This window comes from Epargyreus clarus, unplaced genomic scaffold, assembly GCF_041222505.1.
Source record: "Epargyreus clarus isolate Ecla_fem2 unplaced genomic scaffold, WU_Ecla_fem_2.2 ptg000015l, whole genome shotgun sequence".
NCBI classification, from domain to species: Eukaryota; Metazoa; Arthropoda; class Insecta; order Lepidoptera; family Hesperiidae; genus Epargyreus; species Epargyreus clarus.
Genome location: NW_027332223.1, coordinates 8,048,466 through 8,076,457, shown reverse-complemented (window position 1 = coordinate 8,076,457; position 27,992 = coordinate 8,048,466). Strand labels below are relative to the sequence as shown.

The window sequence follows — 27,992 nt, the reverse complement described above, 5'->3', positions numbered from 1 at the left end:
TAATCTGTACGAAAATTGATGGCGCGCGCGCGATAGTTCGATCGATATTTTATTTTGCCTACAAGTTTTCCAATTTTCAATCTATCACAATATTATTCTACGCTACTTGCACCGTTAAGTCCATCTCTAACTAAATATCTATCTTCTAGATTAATCTAGTGAGGTTTTACGTGCCCCATTTCTAGTATCAGAAGTAGATTATCAAAATTTTAAAATGCAAGAACCATATAGAATTCGTAACTAAATCATAACTAAATGAACATTTTAATTTTTACCACAATTATTTTCACCATACAGTCCAACTATAAATCTGCAAAAATTCTGTTTAATAATATAAAGATGTTAGGACGAAAGCAAAGTTTAAAAGGCGAGGCAGTCCTCGCAGATTATGGGCCCGAAGAATCATTAAATGAAAGTGCGGATATAGAATGGGTAAATAAAGTAAGTCGCAAATTATTTATTCTTTTCTTTAGACATAGCATAAGCACATACTTATGTTGAGTGTAAACTTACATTTATTATTCTCTACATTTAGTCATCAATTTAGTCATCATAACCTGGGGTAGGTTATTATTTATACAGTCAAATCAAGTAAATTAATATAATTCAATATTTGTAAATCTAAGCGGCGTTTATACTAAGGCTGCTGCTAAATGTAAGTGCTAGTTGAGCTGGACCTTTTATTTAAAATAAAATAGAAAGTTTTGGCTTTGGATTAATATTATATTAACTGATGGAGACCAATGGTCAACAAACCAATTTTACAGCACTGGGGTTCAATATCTGCAAAGGCACATATATAAATTTGGATCTGCATACTAACTTCAAATGTCTTTGTATGTGTGTATCTGCTGCACCTATGATACAGAATCATAATGCAGAGCTACCACATATTAGAACAACACAACTACAACTACATATTTAAAAATGTTTAATAAGCATTATTTATTTATTTTTAATTACAGGTATGGGTAAGAAGAATCTTAAGATTCTGTGCACTTATCAGTTTAGTATCAGTTTCTTTAAACACACCGAAAACCTTCGAAAAGTACCAATTTCTCCAGACCACAACTTTTGCCATGGATTGCAGTGTTACACTGCTATTTACAGCAGAGATGATAGCAAAAATGCACATAAGGGGAATTCTCAAGGTTTGAAAATAAACTGTTATTGCTTAGTATTCATTGCATTATATATTGTGCAAAGTAAACAAATAAATGTAACAATTATCCTGTAAGAATAATTTGTAAAGGATTCTGTTACTATATTCCCATAATATACATTAAAGTAGATGTAGAAGTAGTTTTAATGGTAATATTTTGTAGAATAATTGTTTCATTTGGGTGTTTTTACAGGGAGACGTTGCATACTTAAAAGATCACTGGTGTCAGTTTGATGCATCTATGGTATTCTTTCTGTGGGTGTCGGTACTGCTGCAGATGTTTGAACTAACTGGAATTGTACCAAGATATAGTTACTTGAGTATATTGAGAGCGCCTCGTCCCCTTATAATGATAAGATTCCTTCGAGTATTCCTAAAATTTTCAATGCCAAAATCAAGAATTAACCAAATCTTCAAGTAAGTGTATTCATAGCTTAATTTATTTGATCACAATTACTTGGAGTAATCCAGGCTACCTCTACTATAAAAAGGCTTGTAGCCAATTAATTTTTGGCAATAGAAATAACCATATTATATTATAGTTTATTTCTTGCAAAAAAATATAGGAAGTATATAGAATGAATATAATAGTTATTATTATTTTAGGATGTATATTTATTAATCATATATTTTGTTGTTTGCAGGAGATCAAGCCAGCAGATTTATAATGTGACTTTGTTCTTTTTATTCTTCATGTCTTTATACAGTTTGTTGGGTGTACAATTCTTCGGAGAATTAACACATCACTGTGTCAGAAATACAACAAAACCAGAGTAAATTATTTTCTATTTTATAATATTGCCCTATTTGTTATTAAGTAACTATATTACTAATGTTTGTTTTTTAAATTCGTTCCAGTGAAATAACTATAAATTCTTTAGCAATTCCTGACACATTTTGCTCTCCAGAGCCAAACTCTGGCTATCAGTGTCCTTCTGGAATGAAATGCATGAAACTGAAATTATCAAAATATATAATGGGGTTTAATGGTTTTGAAGAGTTTGGTAACTATTAACTTATCACTAGTTATCTTCTGATACTCATTATCAGTTTAATTTGGATTATAAGTTATTTTTTTACGTTTTACAGCTACCAGTTTATTCACTGTTTATCAAGCATCTTCTCAAGAGGGTTGGGTTTTCATAATGTATCGCGCTATTGATTCTTTGCCCACTTGGAGATCAGCTCTTTATTTTAGGTAACTCTAATGAAGTTAATAAATGATCTTGTCTAATGCTGTTTTTCTGTATTATTTTACTTTATTATTTATATGTTTTTAATTCCTATCTATACTTCTCAGTTATTGACTTGTCTTTAAATACTAATATTTACAAATTTCAGCACCATGATCTTTTTCCTAGCTTGGCTAGTGAAGAATGTATTCATAGCAGTCATCACAGAAACCTTCAATGAAATCAGAGTTCAATTTCAACAAATGTGGGGTGTCAGGAACCCCATAACAAAAAGTAGTACCACTCAGTTCTTTACAGGAGATGACAATGGTTGGAAACTTGTGACTATTGATGAAAACAAACATTCAGGTATTTATTTATTTTTTTTCATTTTTTTTTTAAAAAGAAAAGTATTTAATTATAAAAATTCGAAATTACATAATAATTCAATATGTCTTAATGATTGTTGTATGTATGAATAAGATGACCAAATAATCATAAAATTACCATCATACTGTTTTACCCATCTTCTACCTTACCATAATGTTCGTAACAATGTAATGTTACATTACATATTCTTTCAGGGAGTGCACCAGAAATATTACATAAATTGCTACGCTCACCTTATTTTAGACTTCTGGTTATGGGAGTGGTTCTTGCTAATGGAATAATCACTGCCACAATGAATTTCAAACATGATGACAGACCCAGGGAATACTTTTATGAAAAATATTATTATATTGAGGTAGAACACCTAAGTGTTTTATGCATTATTTACTTGTGCATACTCTTTCTTTCTACATATTTAAATTAATATAATATTCCAGATCGCATTTACAGTATTCTTGGACCTGGAGGCAATCATCAAAATGTGGTGTTTGGGATGGAAGGGTTACTTCAAACATTCTGTCCACAAATTTGAACTATTGTTGGCTGTAGGAACAACAACTCATACATTGCCCCAATTATATCTGTCGGCCTTCACTTATTTTCAGGTAAGGCGTATGGATTTGTTATTGGAAATCATTTTTTTTTTTGCTTGTATGGTTAATTCTGCTTCGCCATGTTGTGTAAACTAAAGGAAATCTCACCAACTATCAGGCGAGATCTTTTCAAGACTTTCAAGGGTTTCTTGAAACTTTTTATGTAAGAGAAGGATCAATAGGACCATCTATTTTATAATGTTGTCTATTCACTACACCATTTAGACATGTTACAAGCTATCAAAATGCCTAGATTATTGATTTTGTGTCTGCTTCAACAACATTATACTGCTATCACAAAGTAGAATAAGATAGGGCGGTGTCGCCATAGTAATTTCTTAAGTTGTACCACATTAAAACTAATCATAAATAAATAATTACAGGTTCTTCGAATAGTAAGACTCATTAAAGCGTCACCGTTATTGGAAGGCTTCGTATACAAAATCTTTGGGCCTGGCAAGAAACTCGGCAGCCTCATAATATTCACCATGTGTTTGCTTATAATAAGCTCTTCCATCTCGATGCAACTATTCTGCTTCTTGTGCGAGTTCACCAAATTCGAAACATTTCCAGAGGTAAATAAAAGAATTAATAGATTATTTTTAGAAAATAAGTTGTTTGTTTTTGTCCTCAAGCATTTTACACATTCTTGGTTTTATTATGTGGTGCTTATTACAATAATTATTTAAAACATTGCTTTAATATATCAATTATAAAGATACCAATATCACATTAATGACTTGCGCTATTAAATTTTACATTAATTAGAATATACATAAAAGTGATTGTTTGATTTTTCATTCCAGGCGTTCATGTCTATGTTTCAAATATTGACGCAAGAAGCGTGGGTGGAGGTGATGGACGAAACGATGGTGCGCACCAGCCAGACACTCACTCCTCTGGTCGCTATATACTTCATACTCTACCACTTGTTTGTCACTCTGGTATGTAATGTAGTTTAATCTATATAAAATGACAAAAGTACTAGTAAGCATAAGCAATTGAAACAAAACAAAAGCAAGTAACGAAATTTTGAAACCTAATTTCAGATTGTGCTGTCGCTTTTCGTAGCGGTAATTTTGGATAACCTGGAACTTGATGAAGATATAAAAAAGTTGAAGCAACTGAGGTACCGACAGCAGAGCGCAGAAATTAAAGAAAGCTTGCCGTTTCGTTTAAGAATATTCGAAAAGTTTCCTGATAGTCCACAAATGACGCGGTTACATAAAGTTCCTGGCGATTTCAACTTGCCTAAGGTATTTTAATAAACTAAAAATTTAAATCATCATGGAAAATCTTTTGTGGTTTATCATCAGAGGCACCACTGCTGCACTTATTGTGTGTTAACACTGTTGTGTTCTGACTTGAAAGACGTAGTACGAAAGATACACTTATACGGGCATCCTAGCGTAGTCGGTAAGGGTAGCAACATAACTGTGATCACCCTCAGGTAGAACATCCTGTCAAGAAATTGATGAAACTTCCTGTGATTACAAATTCCTGTGATTCTTTTATGGTGCAGGTCCGGGAATCTTTCATGCGTCAGTTCGTGTGCGAGGCGGAGGGCGAGGAGGAGGGCGGCGCGGACGCGTCGCGGCGCGCCTTCGAGTACATCGGCGCGGACAAGATCGCCTTCCCCTACCGCAAGCGCTGCCTCGTCAAGACGCTGGTGGTGGCGCCGCCCTCGCAGCGGCCCAGCGCCGCGCTCAGGCGACACGTCGTCGCCTCTATCATCAAGTCAGTTCAATGCGAGGCAGCCTTTTTTCAAGCCGACTGTATTTTTTTATTAATTTTTGCTACTGTAAAATGCATGCACTATATAGTACAATGTTCAATGTTTTGTCATCCCTGTCACCTATTAAGACAATCCTTGCTGAATTAATTTCGTAGGTACGCAAGGTAGGTGAAAATACAATTAACTGTTAATCACTTACTAAATATTTTTAAATTGCGTGGGATTATAATAATTATTCCGGTTTATTTTGTTCTTTTGTTTATTTTTTATTTTTTTATATTTATTTTTCTTTTATTACAGGTATAACATTTTGTAACATTAGACCTTCTTTTATGCAAGGTAGATATTTGGTTTTATTTTGCATGATTTTTTCTTTATTTTATTTAGTTGATCATACTGAAAATACTTTTTAATTGATTAGATCAGTATTCATTTGTATATGTTAAAATTTATTAATCCATTTTTAATAATATTTTTCGCAGTGATTCAAACGATCACCGTCGGTTGGTATTGGGTGATTCGGCGATGCTGGCCACAGGCGGAAAGTCCGGTCTCAAGTCGCAGGGAACTGTGTCTAGTGCTAAGCAAATTCGTGTTGATCAGAAGAAGTTAGTATGCTTATATTAAGTCCCTTTTAACTAAAGTAAAAATTATCTGTAAACGAGAAAAACCAACACAATTATTATAAATATTAAACTACAAGGTATTTACTATTTTATCTCTATGCATCCATAAACCCATACAAATGAGACACATATGTGTGTGAGCGATTATCTAAGTTTTCATGCAGAGACTACTATTCGATTATTCATTCATTATTTATTATAATGGAAGTAATATTTTGTTTCTAACCCATAAGCAAGTATACAATAATGATTATTTAAAGTATAGCTATTATACAATATATTTTAAGATATTGTATATTCCAACAGGTTCGGTTCCCGTTCGATCCGTCGGTCGGTGCGCAGCGGGTCGATCAAGCTGAAGCAGACGTACGAGCACCTGGTGGAGAACGGCGACATCGGCGCGGCGTCGCGCGTCGTGCCGTCCTCGCGCGCGCGCCCGCCCTACCTCGACATCCGCCTGCTGCAGGCCAAGCGACAGCAGGCCGAGATGAGACGGTACTGCTGTTGGTTATAATAATTGTGTTACAGTTTTGTATAATATTATTGAGGCTTTTATTTTATATCCATATGCGATCAGCTTTCCAAAAGACATAACTGATGAAGGACTGGATGTAACCCTCCCCTAATGAGGGGATTTTGAAGTATTCGCTACATTGAACTGTAATAGTGGCTACATAATTAAAATATTGCAGGGACACGTGTCTACTGATCTTAAGCTCTCAAGAAAAAAAAAATCTTTAATTCTTAAATCTTAAAAAGATGGACTCAAATTTACTTAACAATTTCATCTCTAAAGGCGAAAAAGCATCGCTGAAAACGTTCAAAAATCTGTGTATACTTTTGACCATTTTAGAGTACATGTTTTATTAAAGTGTATTTTTATTTAATGGAAATTCAAGGAAATGCATAAAAACTAAGAGGCCTGGAAATTTTCCGGTTATCCTTAAATGTGCGATTTTCAATGAGTCCACATCACATCTGTGTTACTATTAATTGAGATAACTTTTACAAAGCTCTGCCTATCCCCATGAGGTACTTTAAATATTTTTTTGTTTATCTATACTATACAATGCAAAAAAATTGCTACTTTCACTCATATAACAATAACATTGTGATCGCAGCAACCAGCGCGAGGAGGACCTGCGCGAGAACCACCCGCTGTTCGACACGCCTCTCCTACTGGTGCCGCGCGAGTCCCGCTTCCGCAAGATCTGCCGCGCGCTCGTCGACGCACGGTACGACGCCCGCCTGCGCGACCCCGTCACCGGCAACGAGCGGAAAGTGCACTACAAGAGCTTCCAGTAAGTGATATGACTGTACAAGTCGAACCGGTAACGAACGGAAAGTGCACTACAAGAGCTTTCCAGTAAGTAATATGTGTACGTCTCGACACATTAAAACAGTTATCGACAGGTTGTAATTTATAATGTAAATTGAAAAAAAACGAAAACTTCCCCATCTTGCGTTTCCCGCTTTGAAATTATATATATATTTTATAAATGTGCGTTTAATTCAAAATCATTTACCACTAACAAAAGTCTGTTTTATTTTTCAGTAATTTTCTTGGGCTGGTGACGTACTTGGACTGGGTTATGATTATGGTGACCACACTATCTTGTTTGTCTATGATGTTTGAAACACCAACCTACAGGGTCATGGAAAACTTTGTTTTGCAGGTGATATTTACTATTTTTTTAAATATTCGTCCCAATAGATCCATTTAATGAACGTCTAAGCTATAAAATAATAAAAAAAAGGGTAAAAATGTAAATGGAAGTGTTGTTTTATTCATAGGACTATTAGTTATTTTGTTTATTCATGCTTTGTTTTAATTTTCAGATAGCGGAATACGGTTTTGTGATATTTATGAGCTTGGAATTGGCCCTGAAAATTTTGGCAGACGGCCTGTTTTTCACTCCAAAAGCCTATTTGAAAGATGCTGCTGCGGTGTTAGATGTTTTTATTTACATTGTAAGTAACTTTCAGTGCGATATACTAGTCTGGCCTTACATGCGAACTGCATAACGGATATAATATCAGATAACTTATTACATAATATGTCTACTATCATATTATATTCAAAATTCGTACACTTTGAAAAATAAAATCTATTTTTATTGTTTTAGTAAAAAATGTAGAAAAAGTAAAATTGTTATTAAATTAATTATAAATATTAAAGGTCGTAAGATTATCGTTGTTGTATGTTTCACATTAAGCAACATTTAATGTAACTTAGACAAGCGGGGTACTGAGTAACTTACGGGTATGAATAGCGCATACTAGTGGGTAACGATTAATAACGAACGAGGTATAATGATATGTGTGTGACCGCGGTAGGTGTCGCTGACGTTCCTGTGCTGGATGCCGGTGCGCGTGGCGCCGGGCGGCGCGGCGCAGATGCTGATGATCCTGCGCTGCGTGCGCCCGCTGCGCATCTTCACGCTCGTGCCGCACATGCGCAAGGTCGTTTACGAGCTCTGCCGCGGCTTCAAGGAGATCCTGCTCGTGAGTCACACACATAGAGTGCGGGCCAAACTTCTAGTCCGTTCTGAATATAGAAACTAGCTGAATGCTACGCGAAGCAGCAAATTGTAGATATTAGCAGGATAAAGACAGCGCGGTATCCCCCGACATCCGTCCGCTGCCCGCTCTCGCCCACGGGGACATAGCTGCGTTAGTGTGCCCTTACTGTTGCTACGGAATATATGCTTGTCTGTGTTCGACCGCATTGGCTCGCTGACTACACCTGCGCGCAACAAGATCAGAACGGACTAGAAGTTTGACGCGGACTATACCCTCTTACGCCCACTCAAGCTCGCAAGCACAAATAAAACAAGACTACAGTTTATTTTTAATATTTGTTTGATGATTTCAGGTATCTACGTTACTTATTCTTCTGATGTTCGTGTTTGCAAGCTACGGCGTTCAGTTGTACGGTGGCAGGTAAGATTCCTAAATACAGCATGTATAAACATTAAGAATAAAGCATATCATACGGAGCTTGCTATGACATTACTTCGAAGCCCCCTCCCTCACCCCTTTTGTCACATAGCCATGGTTCTGCCCATGCGGTATTAACATATGTATACCTATAATATGTTAGCACGTGTAAATGAATGACCGATATCTACGGTTGAGCAGGTTAGCGCGTTGCAACGATCCGACGATCACACGGCGCGAGGACTGCGTGGGCGTGTTTATGCGCCGCGTGTTCGTCACCAAGATGAAACTGAAGCCGGGACCCCAGGAGACATTCCCCTCCATGCTCGTGCCCAGAGTATGGTACGTTATAATTACTATAATAATATGATTTATAATTACTTTAATATTATAAATAAATAATAATTACGAATATATTAGCAATTGATCCACATTGGAGAAGGTTTCCAAACTTATGCATCTTTAACCTAATTATTTGTTACATTTATGTTATAAAAGCCCTCCTTCGACTATGTTTTTAAAACAAAAACGACAAACGCTTTGTATAAGATTATATTTTAAGATCTATTTGTTTTCAGGGCGAATCCTAAGCGTTTCAGTTTCGACAACATTGGAGATGCTTTATTAACTCTATTCGAAGTTCTCTCATTCAAGGGGTGGCTCGACGTTCGCGATGTTTTAATTAAAGCTCTGGGTCCAGTAAGCCTTACATTTATCAATTATTTGACTATTCAATAGCAAACTATCTTTTCAGTTTTAAAAAGAGTGTTCCTTTTACAGGTACACGCCATATACATCCACATATATATATTTTTGGGTTGCATGATTGGATTGACATTGTTTGTTGGCGTTGTGATTGCTAACTACTCGGAGAATAAGGGCACAGCTCTGTTGACTGTCGACCAGCGACGATGGTAATTTTTTTTTATAATATTAGAGTAGCAGACGAGCATGCAGTCCACCTGATGGTAAGTGGCTACTGCCGCCCATGGACATCTGTAATCAACCCCAGATAGGATTAGATATTCCTACCTGGGGGGTTACTACCTTCTCTTAACACAATATTATTTATTCATACTTTTACTTTTTTGGTAGAAAAGATAACTTTTTAAGCAAAATATGACAATTTCAGTTGGTTTTATACAATGGATAAGCGAAAAATTAATAAGGGTTTAAGTTTGTTCAACTGTGTATGACGGAATATTTTACTGTTTTAAGGAAGAAATAAAACTTTCCTGAACTATGATGGCTTTTAAAAGATGGTGGTAGGCCCCCTGAGCTCGGCCATAGATGCGCCGCTACCTCTGAGGACTAAGCTGGAAGGCCTCGGAAAAGTCTGTCTCCCTTACCACACCCTTCAAACCGGAACACAGCAGCACCTAACACTGCTGTTATTAGGTAGAAATAGGTGTGGCGGTGGTGCCGCCGGAGTCGAACCACAAAGGGTTCTACCACCTTCGAGTTTAACATACTGAGATCTTATTATGCTTTTGTAAAATATAATAACACATATATGTTGTATTAAACTTAACTATTATATCCCTTATGTGCACTGACAGTTCAGTCCACCCTTTCCTATGTAGGTGAAAACAGGCCGATAGGCTAAACTATTAGAAACTGGGTTTAAGTAGAGGCAGACAAAAAACGAGAACTTGAGATTGCGTTCCATGAAAATAATACATTCATTTCATTCATCAGGCTGTAATTTTTGACAGGTGTGACTTAAAGAAGAGATTGAAAATCGCTCAGCCGCTGCACTTACCCCCTCGTCCAGATGGTAGGAAAATTCGAGCATTTGCATATGACGTCACACAGAACTTGTCCTTTAAACGGGTTATTGCCATCGTCGTACTCGTCAATAGTGGGTTACTGGCGGTAACGGTGAGTAACCAGTATTTATGAATAATAATTTATAAATATAATAAATCATATAACAATAATCAAACAGTTTTCACCGCCATTAACTACTCCCAAAACATATACATAATTACATATATAAACTATTAGCGTGAAACAACAATTACAACAATTCTGCTTACTAAACCAGAACTTTATTCTACTAAACTTTATTCTACGTAAATTATGTACGTTACATTTAACTTTCACCCCCGCTACAGACTCACGCCGAGAACACCCGAGAAGCGTGAATGTGATAGCTTTCTTGCCTTCTGGGTTCTCGCGCAATTTCTCGACTTTACAATAACTCGCAAGCTCCGCGTGTAGAAACACTCACTTACTGTTTTAATAGTAGTCGTTCATGTCACAGTGGTCCCGGCACTATTCATACACGGAGCGTCTGGCGCTGACGTCGGCCATGCTGACGCTGGTGTTCGTGGTGGAAGTGATCCTGAAGACCATCGCGTTCACGCCGCGCGGCTACTGGCAGAGCCGCCGCAACCGATACGACCTGCTCGTCACCGTCACCGGCTGCATCTGGATATTCATGCACTTTACGCTGAAGGTATGTATGAATAGAACTCTCAAGAAATGTTTGTTACAAAAATACCACTTCACATATACAATTTATACTTAACAAATATATAGTAAAATATTATTTTACACGATAATTATTTATTCACAAAAAATGTGTAATAAAGATATTCTATTCAATATAAGCACTTTGCCATTTAAAATTTATTAAGTATTTTAACCCAAACTTCGAGGGCAGCAGTAGAACTCCCACTCCTCTTATGCTTTTAAGTGTTGACAAACTTCATGATCGCTGATTTAGTACCGCCGAAAATAAATAAAGACTACTTAATATTTATTCTAGAATGATCTATCTTACTTCGTGGGCTTCATGGTAGTGATCCTGCGCTTCTTCACGATCACGGGCAAGCACACGACGCTCAAGATGCTGATGCTGACGGTGGGAGTGAGCGTGTGCAAGAGCTTCTTCATCATCTTTGGCATGTTCCTGCTAGTGTTCTTCTATGCGCTCGCTGGTACCATAGTCTTCGGAAATGTCAAGTATGGGGAGGGTATTGGAAGGTAAGTTTTTTTTCTAAGAAAATTGCAAGATAATATTTCACAATTTTTTATGCACACAAATTATATTATGTGGTTTGAAAATAACTTTGACTTTCTAAGTCTTATGCTTCTTTGCATGTCAAAAGTGCTTATAGGCAGACTGCCTCGTAAAACTAAGATATTCAAAGTTTCAGCTTAAATTTTAAATTAATATACAAAATAATGTAAAATTATAAATCCATCCATGTGTAGAGCCATGTATATAATGAATAAATGCCATTTTATTATTAAAATGGCTATTTGATATATTTTGTTCTTATGTCTACAAATTTTTAAATTCTTCCGTTTATGCTAATTGTTTATCAGGCGCGCGAACTTCAACTCGCCGATCCACAGCGTGGCGATGCTGTTCCGCATCGTGACTGGCGAGGACTGGAACAAGATCATGCACGACTGCATGGTGGCGCCGCCGTACTGCACGCCGGCCGACAACTACTGGGAGACGGACTGCGGGAACTTCACCGCCTCGCTCGCGTACTTCTGCACCTTCTACGTCATCATCACCTACATCGTTCTCAATCTGCTTGTCGGTGAGTAACTTCTGGATCGCGTTTGGTGGCTGGTGGAACCTAATATGTACGATTATGGAGAAAGTTTTATATAGATTCTATGGAATTATTTCATTATATTTCACGTCTGTTACTTTAGTGCATTAAAATGTAAGCTGTATATATTGGGATGTTGAGTATTTCTTTATGTGTCCAATATTAGCTGCAACATGCATTTAAATCTGCCAACATAGTGTGGCTAGTGTCTTTATTTTTTTTATATAACTTAGATTTATGTAATCATAATTAAATATTTAATATGTATTTTTTGAGCTTTTTCGATATATTTTACTTTATTACACAAACATTTCCTTGCAGCTATCATAATGGAAAACTTTTCTTTATTCTACTCAAACGAAGAAGATGCACTTTTGTCGTATGCCGACATAAGAAATTTCCAAAACACTTGGAACATAGTCGATGTTCACCAGAAGGGAGTAATTCCAGTTAGAAAGGTAAACATATTTAAAATTTGTAGTTTAATAAACATTCAGTTGCATAGCATACAGTACTTATTTACACTTGTTTTGCAAGAAAACGAGTCTAAGATTTTCACGTTATATAATTTCAGAATGGATATGTATCCAGCTTGTAACAACTAAGTAGTAATAAGTCGACGAAAGAAAAAATATGAAAGAGTAAAAAATGTCTTTAAAGAATATTATATTTTCAGGTGAAATTTATCCTACGGCTTTTGAAAGGTCGTCTAGAATGCGACACGCACAAGGAACGGTTACTCTTTAAATATATGTGCTATGAATTGGAACGATTACATAACGGCGAAGATGTCACATTCCACGATGTTATTAAGTACGTTAGATAGTTCCTTTATAATTTATTCCTCCTCTGTTGATCTTATTTGACTTATACATAAATATGTGTTACGTATTTGTTTTTGATTTATAATATGTGTACGTAATATTAATTCCTTCCACTAATAGTCAACTATAAAAGCACAGACTCGGTTAACAGGCACACACCACTTGTGGTTTTCGAAATTGACATGATAACGTTGTTGTACAATGTACATGATTGCAGTATGCTGTCGTACCGCACGGTGGACATCCGCAAGTCGCTGCAGATGGAGGAGCTGCTGGCGCGCGAGGAGTTCGAGTTCCTCATCGAGGAGGAGGTGGCCAAGCAGACCATCCGCACCTGGCTCGAGGGCTGCCTCAAGCGCATACGGGCCAACAGTGGCGTGCGTGCACTTCTATTTGACCTACCTACTACCTACCTACCTACCTACCTACCTACCTACCTACCGACCTACCTACCTACCTACCTACCTACCTACCTACCTACCTATCTACCTACCTACCTACCTATCTACCTACCTACCTACCTACCTACCTACCTACCTACCTACCTACTGTAGTTTTCTAACTACTGTAGTTCTTACGTACTCATTTTAGAAAACCCTAAAATTCTTAGATTCCATACAAAGAGTAGATTTGTTCTTAAACTCAACTTAAAAGTTTTCTTTCAATTTTATTTAGAAATATTTCCTTATTTTCGTTTAAAAGTAAAAGACGCATGATTTTAGATGAAATCACAAGAAATGATAGATAGCGTTTTAAAAGGAAATAATGTTAATTTCAGAAACAGCAGACAAGTCTAATAGCTGGCCTCAGAAAAACAAACGAACAGATTCTGGATCTCAACGCTGAAAAGGCGGAAAAAGAAAAGGCTGAAGCAGAAGCTCAGGTAAAATAATAAGAAAGATTAAGTTTGAAATAATTATTTGACTGGTGTACATTCTATTAAAACGATAAGTTTGAGTGTGAACTATTGTGAACTGTGGTTGGTATAGTGGAGTTTTAACAAAAAATATCACAGATGCTTGAAACATCTGACCTCATTATAAAATTTAAACTTTTTATTATTTACATTTTAGCAAGCCCTCGCAAATTCTGGACGAACCGAAATAACCGAGTCAGCATCTCAACCCATTATATCAAGTAAGTCAAATTAATAAGTAATATTATACAATACACTTATACCGTACATTAAACTCATAATAACAAACAAAATGTGTGATTATAGACGTGTCGTCGTCGTTTGAATCTCAGCCGAAGAGATCGTCTGCAAAAGGACAATTCAAAAGATCAGGCATTCCAACTATGACTATACCAAGGTATGATTATTATTTCATGTAACATCTGTCTGCGTTTTTCTATAATATGCGCTAATATGTATGAACCGGTACAGTTCTATGAGATTTAACATAGTTTTCGTATTTTATTTCAGACCTGAGAGTCCCGTTAAGAAATATTTACAGCCCACTTTAAGCGATCCTCATCCAGCGCTTAATAAGAAATCAACACGTATGTATATTCATTACATTATAAAAATTGTTCTCACATAATAAAAAGTAATCATTACTCCAATATTATTGTAGTAAGCACATGAAATAAATTATAGGTAATTTAATTTCAATTTTGTAATTCTAGTTTATGAGTAATGATTTCGCAAGTAAATTACAATACATTACATTAATAAAAAATGAATCCATACTTATCTATACGTTATAAATTGCTCAGCATGGTTCCGATTTTCTAAATTATACATTTAGATGTATTCCAGGCCTTAGTGTTTTGTTACTCTTCTGTGTATGTACGCATGGCGCAATATAGGGCATCCTAGTTTAAGCTTAAAACCGTAAAGCCCGCACCACAATCTCGCGCGAACGCGAGAAAAACCCGTTTCGTAAAGCCGGCTCCACATTCTCGTTTCTGGTGTTTTTTCGCGTTCTCGCGAGAATGTGGAGCGGACTTTAGGAGCGATATTAACTTGTGTCGTATGTTGGCAGCGACGGCGAAGAGCACCCGCGGCGCGGCGTCGGCGGGCGAGCACGCGGCGCTGCACGACCTGCACGCGTGGTGGCGCGCGCAGCTGGCGCGCCCGCCGCCCGCCGCCAACGCGCGCTGACACGCACACACACCACACCCCTCACATACTGCTTACACCAGATACAGACTCACGCGAGAACTCATTTGATCTAGAAGAAACTGCGCGAAAATTGAGAAGGTATCTACACCCATGCGACCTTCTCATTCTCATTCTATACCGTTTTCCAGAACGGATGACAGTGCAGCGGCTCTACCTCCACAACAACATACAATGTCATGGTCGCACTGAGATCGAAGAAGAATGTTATACCGTTAGCCGGGGTTATAGCGACTACAGACTCACGCCGAGAACACCCGAGACGCGTGAATGTGATAGGTTTCTTGTCTTCTCGTTCTCGCGCTCGCCTGTTCTCCGATCGGTGTCGGTATTTTTGCCCGCACCAAAAGGTTTCTCGGGCGCACATTCTTCTTCGGTCTCAATGCGACCATGACATTTTATGTTGTTGTGTAGGTAGAACCGCTGGACTGTCGTCCGTTCTGGTTAACGGTTGATAATGCGAATAAGAAGGTCGCATGAGTATAGATGCCTTCTCGGTTCTCGCGCAATTTGACTTCTCACGTGAGTCGGTAGCTGTCTTAAGAATTTGAACAAACTTAAAAATCCAGGTTTGGACGTATACCTTGCGATATGCAGTCGCTTGAGCCAACGATAACAGGCTCACCTGACCTACTCTATACATAATTTAGAATTCATTTATTGTTATTAATAATACAACAAAATATTGTCTACCTTAGAATATAAACAAACGTAAAAATCCAGTTTCAGTCAGTGCCCAGTGTAGTATATAAATGTTTGAAAATAAATTATGCTTCTGGTAACACGATACTTAACAAAACGTGCAGCCAACATAACTCAATATCATTATTATCTAATATTGAATGTGCAGGTTCCTCTAATGAATGGCCATAAACATTTTGAAATTTACTCCACAATGTTGCTCTAAAGCAAAAAAATACAAATGTGTGGACAAGATATTAATCAACAAAACTCAATATTATATATAATCTTTTATTTATTTCATTATTATAGAAGTCGTTCAAGAAATCAATCATTTATACTTGAATTATTATTATAGAACATTTATTACATGTTTTAGATGTATTTTAAACATAATATATGTTGTTATGCCCGATAAATCGATAATTGTTAACATCTTAAATGATTTTATTGAGAACAAAATTTTAGGAAATACTTTATAGAACTTTAGAAAAAAACACTATTTTAAATAGATGACCTTTCTAGTCCGACAAAGGATGGAATAAACGTTCAGTGTCATTAAAGGCCTTTAAAATAAAACTAAAAAAAAAACATACATATACAGCAGTCAACATAATGAGACACTGGCAATGATTACTTTGTTTGTCGGACTTGATACTTTTAGTTTTAAGTATACAAATGAAAGTTGCCATGTAGTGCCAAAATAAATAAACGAGTTACAACTATGACAATTAAAGTACTTTATTTAACGCCTACTTAATCAAATTAATATACATAACATGTAATCAGCATGGTATCCAACGCTCACTGTAAATAGTGGCACATGCCCAAGGCGAAGAGGGCGATGACGGCGAGCGTGAGCAGCAGGCAGAGGTAGCGGCCGGCGATGGGGTAGTGGAAGAGCTTGGCGTGCAGCTTGAGCGTGGCGGCGTAGGCCAGCACCGTGCTGATGTCCTCGTGCGACGTGTCCTGGTGCAGGAAGGGCCGCGCGCACAGCTCGTGCCCCACCGACTGCGTGCGCCGGCACTCCTGCGACAGCCGCGCCGCCTGTACACACACACACCTCACTCTTATACTATTCAGAAATACTAACAGCTTCGTTCTGTATCACCGTATAAAAGCTGTTTTCAAGGCATGAGATAAGAAAACTGACTACAGTAAACCGGCAGTCAGCAAATCGGTAATCCAGCCCTCAGCTTAACCGATTACTTGTAATAAAAAATTTAGCAATCTTTAAATGAACAGGTTACAACCTGGTTACGCGTATTATAAAGGGAAGGCTGTACTTATCGTAGTTCAAAAACTCATTAACTTGCAAAACTGTTGGCGCATCACAGCGACTATTGTGTTCGGTTACCAAACGTACTTCCAATACAAGTAAAATTATATGACACAAACTTTTTAATATACCTGCACAAAAGGCACCACGACGGCGGAAATCCAAAGTAACTGGTTGAGTATGCTGATCCCTACTATGGGCTCGGTTCCGGTGTCCACCTTGTCGAGATTCAGTAGCCACATGACGCCAGATGCTGCCCACGAGATATTCACTATAGTGAACAGACAGACAGCAGGCGCTAGGTCATCATTCAAATATTTGAGCAATTTTCTAAATTCGGCTATTTCCTGTAGAAATATCAAATATAATCTCATAAAAGTCTGGTAGGATTATCTGAAATTTGACCATATTTAAAAGATTAGATATTACAGTACAGTAATACCTCGACTTACGCTACCCCGACTTACGCGAATTCGGAGTTACACGATTTTCAAATCGATCTCGTTCTCGATTCTTCTTTGGTTTGAGCGTCCCGCAACTCTCTATTATGGATTATTATCCATAATTGAGCCATAGTAACCCTTACTGACCCCATAATTATTCATATAAACATTTGTATTTGTTGCGCGAAGTCAACACATTCGAAATCATACCATACGATGTTATGTACATGCATAACCCGACTTACGCGAATTCGACTTACGCGGTTATCACTCGGTCCCACCAATCGTGTAAGTCAGAGGTATTACTGTATTGATTTTTTATAAGTTTAAAGAAGTAAACGAGTTAGGGAAATATGTAACGGGTACTGCTTGAAGCCAACCACCAATGTGTATTAATTTCTTAGAACGTCGATAGTCGCGTCATAATATGCAAGTCAGCCGGCATCTACATGGTGTGGGTGGTACTTCTCTGGTAGAACATAACTTTGAAAATTCAGAACCTTTCAAACTAATTTCAGACTATTTTGTCTGATTTGTTTTAAATCCATTCCTTCTATTCATAAAGTTTGGTAATGATAATAAATTTATATCTATAGATTTATTTTTGACAATAGCATTATATTGACGACCCGCATGGCGGAGCGCTCACCATACCGGTCTGACGCGCAGAGGGTCCCGGGTTCAATACCCGGACAGATGATGAGTTTAGGTCTCTGGGTCTGGGTGTTTGTATATTTTTCTCTGTGTGTGTCCATAGCACCCACGATACAGGGAATCTTAGTGTGGGGCTGTGAGTGTAGAAGGCGTTAAGTGTTACTTAATTTCAACATAATTACTACTTACCCTCATCCAGTTTAAAGGTGATATGGTTCTATTAAGCAGACGTTCTCTTAGAAACATGAGATGAGCCTGCAGCAATTGGGCTTGTAGACAATAACTTGTAATTACGGTTGCCTGCACCATGTCATGAATTAACGTACATATTATAAGCAGAACTTTTAATGCAAGCCTGACATCACTGGAACTGAAAAAATAATTGCGTAATTATGCAACTCATGTACATACATATTACCTTCATATAGATACAGTAGTCATTATGAGAAACTAAGACTTCTGATAGCCTGATAAAATAGGTAATATGAACAACTAGAATCTAGTAAAGTTGGAAGCTAGTTATTTTTTAACGATATTTAATACAATAGACATGCTGAGAAATTTTTGGTTAGTGGCTGATACTCGGACAGCTGATAATATAGGTTAAGTTAGATTAAGTTACAAACAAAAAACTAGTAACAACATACGTTGATTCCATCCATCTGAACATTATAGTTCCTTGGGCCAACATTAGGTTCACTGAACATAACGATATACACATCCATATTATACTAAGGATAATAAAGAACCATAGCATGCGAAGTAGTCGCTTCGGTTTAGCGGTAGGCGTGCCTTGCGGAGCATAAGATGACAATAGAAATACCTGTAAAAATGCAATTAAAAACTTTTTACTCTCCACATTTTGCAAATACATGCCATAAAGATTTTTAAAGGATAATTAACTTATGAAAGAATATTTTAGATAGCAGTGCCCAATGATGCCTAGTAGGTATAATGTCGTTAAAGCTTTGTAGTGATTTATATTAATGCAAGTCTCGCTTACCCTTTCCATAAGATTTTGCAACTGTTCGTTGTCCGATATTCTGAACAAATACAATGCATAAAGAAAACCAAAGAAATGCAATACACTTGGCCCAATGTATGTGAATGTTACGTTTCCGTAACATACTTGCTTGTAATTATCATATTCCAAAGAAGATGTTAAAGCAAGTGGTACTAATTTGTAACAGAATCCCCTGTCTCGCCTGAAAAAATAAAAGTTAAGTTTTTACATTTCTGTAACTTACATAGCTCTTATATAAAATTTAGAGAGAGTAATAGCCATTAAAGTTATAATTATTCATTATGATTAGATTCCACATACCGCTAAAAACAAAAAAGTCAAAGGAAAAGTTCGTTTAGAATTCAGTCCTACAGAGTAGAGGGCGGAATGTCTTACCAATGTTAATAAACTAACTCATAAGAAAATAATAGTCGTAGAACATACCTAAAACATGCCATATATTGTAGAATATATCCTAAAAACATAAACACTGCCACTTGTGCAGTGTGATAATGCGAAAAACATATCGCATATTTGGAGGAGTTGGACACGTCCACGACGGGCCGTAAACCCATTATTGTTAGCAGTTTAAGATACGGTAGTAATATCTGAAATACATAATAATTCCATAAGATTAATTATTAATTAATTTTCTAAAACAATCACATTAAAACCATTAATCACCTTAGATTTACAGTAGTGTAAAATTGCTGAAGTACTCATGTATTCTGTATCTGGAGATTCAGTAATCTCACCTATCTGTAAATCAAAACATTGTTATTACTTATTTAGTTTTATTACTTAGTTGTTTTGCGCATATTTACAGTAAACGGATTGCATACCTACAAACAATAGTTCAAAGAACTTGTTAAGTCAATGTTATTGATATATTATGTGTTTTATATACAAAATAATATACTTATATATTATATAAACTTTATGGAATATTGCAATGAACTCACATCGACGCTATTAGCGTTAAGACTGGATCTGGTGGATCTCTCCATCGCCGGCACTCCCAGCTTCTCGTTGCCCAGTACATGGCTGTCCAGTAGATCACTAGCTTCGCAACCATTTAAAAAATTCACATTATCCACTTTATTGCCCATATCTACACATTAATTGTCATTATGCACATTATACAAAACGATAAATCCTTAATAGTTCTACGTAGTATTGTATCTTAAATATTAACGGTTATACGAGAACAACATCAATCAAGGGCTAGACTTATTTACTTACCACTGCCGTAAGAACCGTTATCGTTTTGCATTTTATTAAGAAAATCTTAAATTGCTACTTTAAATATTTTAATTTACGTAAGTCTTTACGGTCCACGTAAGGTCTGTCATGATTTAATGTATACCCACACGATATAACATTCTACTTACTAATATTGTAACAACAACGGTCAGAAGTAAAAAGCAATGAACTGTAATTTAATGTATGTTTTAATTACTGACTGATAGTTGAAACATACAGTGTTATCCAGAGATGATAAACATTGGGAGCTAAATTTTAATATGAAATCTCAGTCTTTTTTGGCATTAAGTAAATAGTAAAAGGATATTATTAATACATTATTGTTACAAAAAATTATGTTATATGGTTATCAAACGTATAGATAACATATTTTTACTAATAATATATAAAACTTATATGTAATATGTATCGATCAAAATAATGCAGAATGACCTATATGATAAATAAATATATTTTTTGCTAAGAAACACTGTCTCCCATAATCAAATTACTGAATGGAATGACCTATTTTATAAAATTAATTCAAAACAACAACCAATGGTGCGTTGCGAATGTTGCACTCTGATAACCTCATATTATCAAGAAAAATATATTGTTTTTATGCACCCACCACCATTGCATCTGTACAAGTACTGTAGGTACATATACAAATTACTAAGGTATTGCAATTCATCTTCAACAGATTGATTAATAATTTTTAATTTAAAATTAAGTACCTACTAAAATTATTAAAACTGAAAAGTAATACTTTTGAACAAATGTTTTATAAGATTTTTTTTTCATAAAATGTATGATATCAGTAGGTTACGTTATTTCAATGGCTTACGATAATACACTAAACATATTTTAAATAAAACATCAGATAATGTAAAAAAATGTTTTATTATTACTAATTATTACATTTACATTCTAGAAAGCTTTTTCTTCGTCAAAAATCCTGTCCGTCTGACTATTTTCTTCCTTTCTTCATAATGTTTCTTCATTTTCTTCTGATTATCTGAAATATTTTTCTTTCCTCGCATAGAAAACTTCATTTCCTTGTTGCCCCCAGTTCCAGTAACCACCGTGGCGCCTTCTCTGGCGAGACGCTCGCCTAAGCTACTTTTGCTGACACGAACAAGACTTTTAATTGTGGTAGTTTTTGGAGATTTACTAAACTCGTAAATATTGTTGTCGGTTTCTGGTTCATCTTCGTGTTGTTTTTTCCTTATCATTTTGTGTTGTTTTTTAACTTCTTTTGTCCACGCTCGATCTTCATCTGAACTTTCTTCACTCGACTCGTATAACTCACGATCTGAATCGTTTTCTTCAGTCTCTTGAACCTGGAATAAAAATACAAAAATTAGAATAGCCCTGAATTATATTAAGAGTCAAATGTAACTCTATATTATATTTACCTCCATATTATCTGCTTCCGTTTGGATTCTTTCAGTTTTAGATGCAGATTTACTTAATCTTGACAACACTGGATTGAGTAATCTGTATTCATCAGCTTCTTTATCAACTTCGAATTCAGGATTTTCAAACATTGCCTGTAATAATACCAAGATTTATGTTTTTAGCTGTAGATATTTTTATTTTATGTATTATACATACTTCAGCATTATATAATAAAGCTCTGAGTAAATAACCAAGCAAATTTACTAGATATCATCAACTGACCTTAAACCGATCGTCTTTGAGTAAATTACCAGATTGCTTCTTCTTCTTTGTGTCAACGTCTAGCAGCCGAGAAGCTAACTCCCGATTGACCTTAGGTAACTTATCATCGACTTTGATCCGAGCTGGTCGCTCTTGTTCAATTTTTTCTCTAATTTTACGTTTCTTATATTCCTCGAACGCAAATGGATCGGCTATAGATTTCGCTCTCTTGTATAGACGTACGTCTACGAAATATCTGCAAAGGATACATAAAATAAAACAATGAATAAAAAGTATGTTTAGTGCTTAATAGTAGTGGCGGTCTACGCACATTTGTATTTGCATAAATTCAGGTAGGATTCTGCATTCCTCAGGACCACTTACATATGTCTAAAGGTGACGGTGGCCAAGTGCAATTAAATAAGCTACAGACTCGTTTTATTTTACCATTACTTAAAAGAAAAATAAAATACAGAAACATTCTGTATTTTATTTATTAATTCTTACCCGTGCATGTAGGCTCGTAAAAGATTTGTCCCCAGAAGGTGATCTAAGCCCAGCGACTCCAATTCCTGTTTAGTGACGAACTTATAATCGTCATATACTGTCTGTGACGCTGAAGTCTCCAACTCTTCAGTCAAATTGTCTAAGAAAGCACACCACCTTGGTGCAGGGCCTAAAATGTTAATCCATAAATATTGATATATTAATAAATATGAATATTATGCTGTTTGGTTAATTTTTGTGACAATAAGTGTGGTATTGCACAGGAAATTTAATAATTAGTAATTTTCTATATTCCATGATGGATTCATTTAGTTTTACAATCAGATAGAAAATTTGTTATGAAAGTGTTTAGAAGAATTTACCAACCTAAAGATGGTACATAATAAATTTGCATTTTTTGGTCTTCCACTGCCATCATGCTCAAACCAGTGCTTGGAACCACACACAAGTCATTGAAATCTACTGATGACTCGATATTTGTATATTGTTTACCCTGGAAAAATATTTTTATTAAAATAAAAGCAATTAATATACCCTATATTTTATACTCAGTTGATAGTCAAAGCTAAAATAAAAAAATATTTATTGTGAATACACATTGTTTTAGGTTTAAACTCCATGTAAAAAATTGTATTGTTATCTTATATGTTTGTCAGGTCGTTTGTTATATACACTATCTAATAATTACATACTACAATATTATATTACTCAAAAATGTGTGATAAAAATATAAAGGAGATTTCACACATACACGCCAAAGTCATCTCATCTCACCTATACTTACACTATTACTGTCCCAAATTTTTACGACATTAGCATCCATAGAGTACACATAGTTCATATTTTTATGGAATTCTATACATTTAATCGGAATTTCATTCATGTGATCCTTGATTAAAAGAGGTTTACTTGATCTGATGTCATAGAGCAAAATGTGACCTGAAGAAGTTCCAACACCCATTTGTAGAGCACCATTGAATTTTAGGGCTGTTATAGTTGGTAAGGAATTATTTCTGCAAATCAAATTAATAATAAGAGACTGTTCCATTGCCGTCAAATATATCAAATCTAAAATAAACTTAATAAAATAAGTATAATGTCATTGAGGTCCATATTATACATTGCTACATAATATACATATATATAATTCACATCACTCATTTACACATTAGACACGGTTTACTAATTAATATTAGATGTATATACAAAATAAAATATTATACAAAAATATATTCACCTATAGTCTCCATCAGAGCAATGCAGAGCACAATCTAGCAGTCCTTGTCTGGATTTAGTACGTGGGTCCCACGCCTCGACCTGGCCTCCCTCAGTTCCCAGCACTAACAAGCCATGCTCCTCGTTCACACTGCAGCAATTAATTTCATTGGCTTTTGTAACAAAAGGTGCCATGAACTGACCAACTTCTAGATTTAATCTGTATACTTCCTGGAATATCAGTAATAATTATAAAACATTAAAAATATATAATCATTTTAACTATGGATAAAATGATTATTAATTATGTCAGTTTATCACTCCCACAATATAGAAAAATCCAATGATACCTCGTAATACTATTTTATAATCTGTCACACAAATTGGGCTATAGGGTGCGCCAAGGAATGAGATATACATGCATACATATTGAGTAAATAAGTTAAAATATAATAAAATATAATAAAAAAAGCAGGAATAGAAATTAATTTCTATATAAAACTTACACTAGATGCACCAACAACAAATAAATCACAGGAAGGGCGGTGATATGCCATGTCTCTGCCAAAATGTGGGACTCTGAGTCTGTAGTGTCTGCCGTGGCCCACATGGAATTCGACATACCGATCACATTGCAAAAATACAATCTGGAAAAATGTTTGTAATTTTGTTAGTAACCAGATATAGTGAGATTGTACAATAAAACACTGTTTTATTTTAAATAAAAATATAGAAATTCACCTTTGTGTAATCCTCACTAAGTATTTCAAAAGTGACAACTTCAGAATCTAAACAACGCTCAAACTTTAGAGATAAGTTGTTAACATCAAAGCATTTAATCCTAGGTTTGTATATCCCTGTAGCCATTATATACTGTCCATCCTTAGACACTCGTATACTAGTGCTGACACCAGGCATGTCAAACTCTTGGATGAGTTCAATTCTTCTCCTTAAATCTACATTCTTTTTCAAAAGTGCACGCTTCTTTCTTTCTGTCAACCACTGTAAAACAAAATGTCATATTTTCCAAAGATCACAGTATAACGTAGCAAATTTAGTATATATAAATAAATAAAAAAGGTCCAATTAAAGTTTACAATCAAAACTTACATCAGGTAACGACTTGCCAGCACTAAGATTATAAATCTTAACATTATCAATTTCTGAAACCTGCATTGTTTTACTATCACAAATCAAATAATAGAAAAATAGTCCTGTTTATTTCAGGATTTTCAGATTCACTTTTTAATACCATCAGTCTAACCATATCCACTCCACAATCCACATGTTTTTGACTGTACGCTGTCAATTCAATGTTGTCAATTGTCAGTCAGTTGTCAGCGGTTCGGTTTTTGCGCTTAACCAAAGAGTATAGCGGAGGGTACACTTAGAAGAAAAAGTCAGATTCGTTTACGAAAAACGCCATGTATTGAAATGGGGGCATCAATATATAGGTTACTATACTCTTGCACTGGACATCCAGGGGTACCCCACGGCAGGTGTCTATCGCCGATTCCCTACGTCGTCTATACTAACAACATCCTCACCACAACTCACCCTCGAAGCTTCTTGGGAGCATAGGTTACTTATACTATTTGGTAATAGTCCTGATAAATGGAGGTTCCTGTCCTAATAGAGAGCTGAGCCTGTTTGTCGATTAAAGTATCGCAATATTTTTCAGCTGTAACCCAAGACTCTGTATGATTGCGTTGACCAGGGTGCGAAGGAATCCCAATACGTTCGTTCACTTAGAAGCAGGCCGTTTCAGTGTGAGCATCTAAAACAGGCGCCCCTTCACCTGGTGGTCGACTGAAGCTTAGATTCAGCGTTTAGGTTCAACGAGGTTGGCTATCAACTGTTGTTGTGTTATTGTAATATAATGCTTCATATATATCACCAAGAGAACACCGATATTATCAAGCCACCCCATGATATTACACTCCCTTTTTTTTTCGTTACGAGGGGGATACCTTCAAAAGATACCCGACGATGTGGGAGCGACGCCGGGTTATGTGGGATTTTTACCGCATAGAAACCACCTTGGTGGCCGTCCTCAACGGAGAACTCCGGGATCTCCGACGAAACACAACCGGAGTCCTTCAAGCACGATACCCCGATCAGGCTCTGCCCTGGGGGAGCAGTTTTCGCTCCTCCCGAAATATCTCGGATCGCTTACTGGATGGTTCGAGCTCCCATTCTTGCCACCTGTAACACTGGAAGCCCCTTTTTAGTCGCCTCTTAGGCAGGGGTTGCCGTATCCCTATCTCTAGTCCCCTCTAGTCCCGGAACTACAGGGACAATCATAGACTTAGAATTTTTTCGCTAATGGGGACAATGCTATTATACTCCCTAACGCATTTTGCAATCGAAGCTATTGGTTAGGAAGTCCCTTCATTTAGTAGCGATGTGTTTTTTTCCTGTTTCGTGGATGCCTCATTGTTTAACAGACCATTATATTGTTCATTTAAAATAATATTCCTAATCGATTTTAGAGTATTATCGATACTTACTATGCTGGCTTTTGAGGAAATAAGATCATTGGTAATTATAGTCTATAGCAAGAAGCCAAAACTGAATAAAAAACACCAAACCCATTGTCAATGTCAAATGTCAAATACATAGATTATTATTATATACATGCCTACCGAATACATACGGTTTGCTACAGGTCTAATACATGGTCAACCGTCAAATACGACAAATACTTATATTGTGGATGGTGTATTATTTTGTATTTTAAGGTTAATTACATATTTTGTGTAATTCCTAAACTTAGACGGAGTCATGGCTACTAAAAAGAAGCCTCAATTGCCAAAATCTCTCTTAGAGATGAAATTCATGAAAAAAACAAAGGAGCGAATGGAGAAGGAATATCAAAACTTAGAAGATCATGATAAACTGTATTCAGAAACATTACCAAAAGAAGTACACCACGACATTGACAACTACATTACACAGTCTAGCTTCATATACTGTGAGGATTTGTTAGAAGGTAGGATTTCTTTTAAAGGCATGAATCCAGAAATAGAAAGACTTATGGCTGCTGAAGCTGAAACAGCGGAAAGTGAAGGGGAAATGCATAAAGACGTCCCTGATGAAATACTAGCTAAAAAAATGAATAGCTTCCGACGAAAAAGGAGAAATTTAGATACCCCAAGTAAGTACAGCATTATTAAAAAAAAGAAGTAATGGAACGTCTCGGGATAGCAACAGTAATACATTAGTATATAATATGATGTGAAAATCAACATAATGCTTAGTCTCATATACTGACAAACTGTATAAGTGCAGTTGTAAACAATAAATAATATCTTAAGTGTTTTCAGCGATGTATCTCTAAATGTAATTGTTTTTTTTAAGCCCTTGGTGGACTTACATATTGTCAGTACAGTATTTTTGTTACTGAATCAGCACAGAATAGTATATTCTTTCCCACTGCACCTCTTTATATTGAAATTGTTGGATAACAATGATAGTACTATAATAAAAAGGACTTTGATGTGTTACTAGCGCACTGAAAATATAGCGGACAAGAGACTACAATTGTAGTGTGTTTAATATGTAAGTAATTCAGGTAAAATAGCAACTAATAAAAAATGCCATAATTTGTAACATAATTTTATTACATGATATGACTTGAAACATATTTTAATATTATACAAATGAAGCAGTTAATTTAAAAAATAATTTGTCAGTCTACATGTCAATAACATTTCTAAAGTTAAACCAGTTATAAATACAAGGTTACAGAGACTGGAGATTCAATACAATATATTTAAACAAACAGTGTAAATGATTTAGTTTTTATCAATATCATGTTAAATTGTTACTTTTATCATATATTATGTAGAATTCACTGCAATGAAAATGTTATGGTTTGTACAATGGGCATAGCTTTTTATCTTTTGAATAAAGTTTGTGTAATAAGACTTTTTACCTTTTTAACATGCTATGGGTTAAATATTATTTTTGACACAAAAAATTGTGTAATCCTTTAAAACTTGTAATGTAAAAAACCTGTTACAGTTACAGTAAGGTGCATTTGTTATATAATATTTGTAACTAAATGTAAGTAATAGGGAAAATTTTAGTTTCTGTCTATTATATTTTTAACTTAATATCTATATAAATTAGTTTCATTTCACACCACTCAATTTTACGCAT

General features: G+C 35.7%; 3 protein-coding genes across 3 annotated transcripts; 2 read left to right on the top strand and 1 right to left on the bottom strand.

Annotated features, from left to right (window-relative positions):
* The first annotated feature begins 28 nt into the window (after positions 1-28).
* Positions 29-16,548, top strand: na (sodium leak channel non-selective protein na). The gene is made up of 35 exons (XM_073080435.1): positions 29-441; positions 966-1,151; positions 1,356-1,579; positions 1,807-1,935; positions 2,021-2,166; positions 2,252-2,360; positions 2,504-2,703; positions 2,919-3,079; positions 3,162-3,329; positions 3,701-3,892; positions 4,124-4,261; positions 4,367-4,573; positions 4,840-5,054; positions 5,535-5,660; positions 5,985-6,173; positions 6,800-6,979; positions 7,234-7,354; positions 7,518-7,649; positions 8,016-8,183; positions 8,554-8,621; positions 8,820-8,960; positions 9,197-9,317; positions 9,399-9,532; positions 10,334-10,499; positions 10,885-11,079; positions 11,392-11,609; positions 11,955-12,178; positions 12,515-12,651; positions 12,870-13,006; positions 13,235-13,394; positions 13,796-13,900; positions 14,091-14,154; positions 14,240-14,330; positions 14,444-14,520; positions 15,006-16,548. Exons 1-35 carry the CDS (start codon positions 256-258, stop codon positions 15,122-15,124), a joined length of 5,334 nt encoding a protein of 1,777 aa, XP_072936536.1. The 5' UTR covers positions 29-255; the 3' UTR covers positions 15,125-16,548.
* Positions 16,547-25,152, bottom strand: l(2)34Fd (nucleolar protein 10 lethal (2) 34Fd). Its single transcript, XM_073080436.1, has 19 exons — positions 24,939-25,152; positions 24,570-24,830; positions 24,335-24,475; positions 23,851-24,059; positions 23,398-23,626; positions 22,980-23,106; positions 22,614-22,782; positions 22,128-22,362; positions 21,863-21,997; positions 21,372-21,787; positions 21,182-21,199; positions 20,165-20,261; positions 19,887-19,961; positions 19,647-19,810; positions 19,203-19,404; positions 18,847-19,022; positions 18,389-18,569; positions 17,234-17,449; positions 16,547-16,870 (listed from the first exon to the last, which is right to left on the bottom strand). Exons 1-19 carry the CDS (start codon positions 25,002-25,004, stop codon positions 16,628-16,630), a joined length of 3,360 nt encoding a protein of 1,119 aa, XP_072936537.1. The 5' UTR covers positions 25,005-25,152; the 3' UTR covers positions 16,547-16,627.
* Positions 25,153-26,521: 1,369 nt separating this feature from the next.
* LOC140747808 (M-phase phosphoprotein 6) lies at positions 26,522-27,954 on the top strand. The gene has a single exon (XM_073080431.1). It carries the CDS (start codon positions 26,613-26,615, stop codon positions 27,015-27,017), a length of 405 nt encoding a protein of 134 aa, XP_072936532.1. The 5' UTR covers positions 26,522-26,612; the 3' UTR covers positions 27,018-27,954.
* Positions 27,955-27,992: the final 38 nt, after the last annotated feature.

What these genes read in the sequence shown, in the direction of transcription:
- LOC140747808 (XM_073080431.1), top strand. Translation starts at nt 26,613, where the DNA reads ATGGCTACTAAAAAGAAGCCTCAATTGCCAAAATCTCTCTTAGAGATG.
- na (XM_073080435.1), top strand. Translation starts at nt 256, where the DNA reads ATGAACATTTTAATTTTTACCACAATTATTTTCACCATACAGTCCAAC. An exon ending in AGAATTAACCAAATCTTCAA is followed by an intron (nt 1,580 to 1,806) that starts GTAAGTGTATTC and finishes TGTTGTTTGCAG; the next exon opens with GAGATCAAGCCAGCAGATTT. An exon ending in TGGAAAACTTTGTTTTGCAG is followed by an intron (nt 7,355 to 7,517) that starts GTGATATTTACT and finishes TTTAATTTTCAG; the next exon opens with ATAGCGGAATACGGTTTTGT.